Below are 3,374 nucleotides of genomic sequence, written 5' to 3'. Positions count from 1 at the left end.
GTTGCAATCCAGACTCAAACCAACCATGCTAGTGCTTGCTGGGTGGCAAACTGTTGTGAAGCTTTGTTGTCACTCTTTTGGCACTTACCCTGATCTTTGTTCTGAAGAACAGTTCTTGAAAGAGAACAGTCCTCTAAAAGAAGTTAGGGGGCCTGTAAAAGGCAGAACAGTGAAGTTTTACAAAAACCTAAGACCACCCACATTATAGGGATCCCTACTATGGACTTTTCCCTCACTCACCAAATTCTCTGCAGAATAAAGCTCACTCCCTGTGCCCTTAGCCATCTCAGGCACTACAAAACTCTCATTGCTTGAAATTAACTTATATTGGAGTCAGACAAATAAAATTCTTAAAAAAAAAACACAATAAAATCTCAGAACTTCTGTGCAATGCTTGTAACCCTGCTTATTAAATAAACAGAACACCAAACCAAATGAATGCTATGCAAAAGGCAGGCTGCCCTGGGCAAAGCCCTGCCTGCACACCCATGACTGTGGTGATGCAAGAGCAGGGCATTAACGTGCTGTAAGAAATAAGAGGTGGTCTTGCATTTTGATTTTCAAACTCTTGACCTTGGGAGCTCCCAGTGCTAATACTGTATTTGGCAGCTGGATTTATCCAGCCACATAAGAGGCAAGGGAGGGCAGATCAATTCTCAACTTCTTCTTGCATTTCTATCAGGGAAGGAAGGCAATGGCTTTTGTCCTTCTGCCTCTAGGTAAGAAGGCAAAGGCTGCTAAAACCCAGGTAGACAGGATACAGGGAAGGTCTTGCATCTTTTCCCAATTCAGGATGGAAGGGTGGGCCTCTGGAGAAAGTCCTCCTAGCACGTGATCATGAAGGCTTCTAGCACCAACAGCTCACTAAGTCCTCCCCCTCTGCCTGCAGGCAAAGGGGACAAGAGGGGGAAGAGCCCTTATCCTGATTTGCTGCCTGTTTAGAGAAGGCAAAAACAAGAATCTGCCACACACCATTGAGACTCCTCCAAGGAAGCAAACTCTGGGCAGGTCAGTGCAGTTCAATGAAAGCCTCCAGTTCTTCTGGGATAAAGCCCTTGTAGGGGATCTTATTCTTGTCTAAGGCTCGGGCTGCAAGGCACTGCAGGGTGACGTAGTTGAAGGGCTGCATGGTGCTCCTGGCCAGCAGCTTTTCATCCAGCAGCTCATAGGCCATCTTCTTGAAGGCATTGGTGGCATCCATGTGGGCCCCTGCTTCGATCAGGGCGTTCATGATTGCGGGGCAGTTGTTCTGGGCTGCTATGTGCAGTGGGGTGTTGTTGTCAAAGTCCCTGCTGTCTGGGTCAGCACCACAGTCAAGCAACACTTTGACCACGTGGAGGGAGGGGAATCTTCCCACTGGGTAGCGGCCCACATTTGTAGTCTCCTTGTCCACAGCCATGTGCAAAGGAGTGAAGCCATTCTTGCCACGGGGAGCACACTTGAGTAGGCGGTAGATGGTCTGGTGCTTCATGTGTTCCTGGCTGGGTGTGCATTCCACTTTCTCCAACAAGTAGAGCAGGTGGAGGATAATGGCCAGAGCCTTGGTAAACTGGGCTGAGTCCCCAGGTTCTTTAGGCATCTGTAGGGCCCGTTCCACTTCCCGGACACCTTTGCTGAGCACTCCCATGAGATCTGCAAAGCCGATCTGTGTGCCCAGGCCTCCCTTGGCAGACCGGTCCTGTAGCACGTAAGAGAAGAGTTCCGCAAAGGAGAGAAAACTGCTGGCGGTCATGGGGCTCAGAGGCTCCAGGTTGTTCTGCTGCATATCCAGGGCATACTTCCACAAGCGGATGCAGCGCTCAAAATTGCCAGAGTCAGCGTATACCGCACCCCTGTAACGGATGTAATAGGAAGTATCTGGGTGAGAGGGGCCTAGGATACGCTCCCGGATCAACAGGGCCTGCATGCGCATTTCATCCGGGTCGGTTATCAGGGCTTCCAATTCCTCAGTAGTGTTCACCTCCCTGGAATAGTCATAGGCCAGGACTAGCTGCTGGGGTTCTGGTTTGGGCAGGTACTCGCCCCCCTGATGACGCAGCTCCATGGCCCGTCTCCAGTGTTTGAGGGCCCCAAGCAGATCTCGCTTTTTATCCACATATGTGGCTCCCAGCAATTCCAAGGCTTCCACGGCAGCTTCTCTGCTGGTGGGGCAGCAGCTTTCATAAGATTCACCGTTTGGTGGTTCATCCGGGGAGGAACTGTGACATTGAGCCCCCTGAGACTGCACACACCCCTGGCTGCGGGAAGGGCCTTCTCCCCCGGCAGCCTGCTCCTGGCCAGGTTGCTCCTGGATGAGGTACTCCACGATGTTGGTGTGTCCTGTCACGCTGGCAGCAAGCAGCGGGGTCATGCCATAGCCATCGCGTTCCATGCGGGCGTTGCAGCCCAGCAGCAGCTGCAAGATCTCCAGGCTGCCAGACTCGGCGCAGTCGTGCAGGGCGGTGTTGCCCTTGGCGCTGCGCCGGTTCACCTGAGCTCCCTGCTCCAGCAGGTAACGGGCGATCTCACGGTGGCCCTTGTAGCAGGAAATCATAAGGCAGGTGTGCCCGTGCCGGTTGGCCACCTCCAAGTCGGCCTGGTGCTCGCCCACCAGGTAACGCACCACCTCGAGGTGCCCGTCAAAGCAGGCTGCACGAAGGGGCGTGGAGTTAGTGCGCGTGGTGCGGTTCACCGAGGCCCCGCGGCTCAGCAGGCTCCGGACCACGTCCAGGTGGCCGGCGGCGGAGGCAGCCCACAACGGCGGCGCGCCCTCGATGGTCTCCCCGTCAAAATGTACCGAGCCACCAGCCTCCACACTAACGCCGCAGCGGTCCACCAGGTACTCCACCACGTCCAGGTGGCCGTAGCGGGCGGCGATGAGCAGCGGCGTACCCCCGCCAGCCGCCTCGCCGGTTAGCTCGTCCAGCTCCTCCCGGCTCCGGCCGCTAAGCAGCTTCTGGAGCAGCTGCAGCTTGCCGTCGCGCGCGGCATTGTACACGGCGGTGCGGAGGTCCATGGTTTGGGCCTCCGCCAGGCCATGGACCGGCTGTCGGGAGACAGGGAGAGACAGCTGATCACAGACCTGCCGGGTGGATGGCAACCTTCACCCTCTCCCTCGCCGCCATCTTAGGGCCTCTCGGCGGAGCAAAATGGCGCCAGAAGCCGGCGCCGTCGGCAGATGGAAGCACGCCGGGAAATGGGTTCCTCTACGGAGGCGCAGCCCTTAGGACGGAGAAGGAATGATGAAGCCTAAAGACTACATTTCCCAGAGGGCCGCAGGACGGCCAAAGCGACTTGCGAGCGCGCTGCATGGTGGGAATTGCCGTTCCAATAGCAGCGGATGACAGCGTAAGCTAGCATCCGAGGACTACAATGCCCTTCATTCAACACTGCAC

At 55.8% G+C, this 3,374-nt stretch overlaps 1 protein-coding gene across 1 annotated transcript; it reads right to left on the bottom strand.

Annotated features, from left to right (window-relative positions):
- Positions 1–386: 386 nt before the first annotated feature.
- On the bottom strand, positions 387–3,171 carry FEM1A (fem-1 homolog A). Its single transcript, XM_023512555.1, has one exon. It carries the CDS (start codon positions 2,993–2,995, stop codon positions 1,010–1,012), a length of 1,986 nt encoding a protein of 661 aa, XP_023368323.1. The 5' UTR covers positions 2,996–3,171; the 3' UTR covers positions 387–1,009.
- Between the last annotated feature and the right edge of the window lie 203 nt (positions 3,172–3,374).

Source organism: Otolemur garnettii, unplaced genomic scaffold (assembly GCF_000181295.1).
Source record: "Otolemur garnettii isolate 467f Iridium unplaced genomic scaffold, OtoGar3 scaffold00029, whole genome shotgun sequence".
Taxonomy (NCBI): domain Eukaryota; kingdom Metazoa; phylum Chordata; class Mammalia; order Primates; family Galagidae; genus Otolemur; species Otolemur garnettii.
The sequence above is the reverse complement of the archived record's forward strand: the minus strand, read 5'-3'. Positions and strand labels throughout refer to the sequence as shown.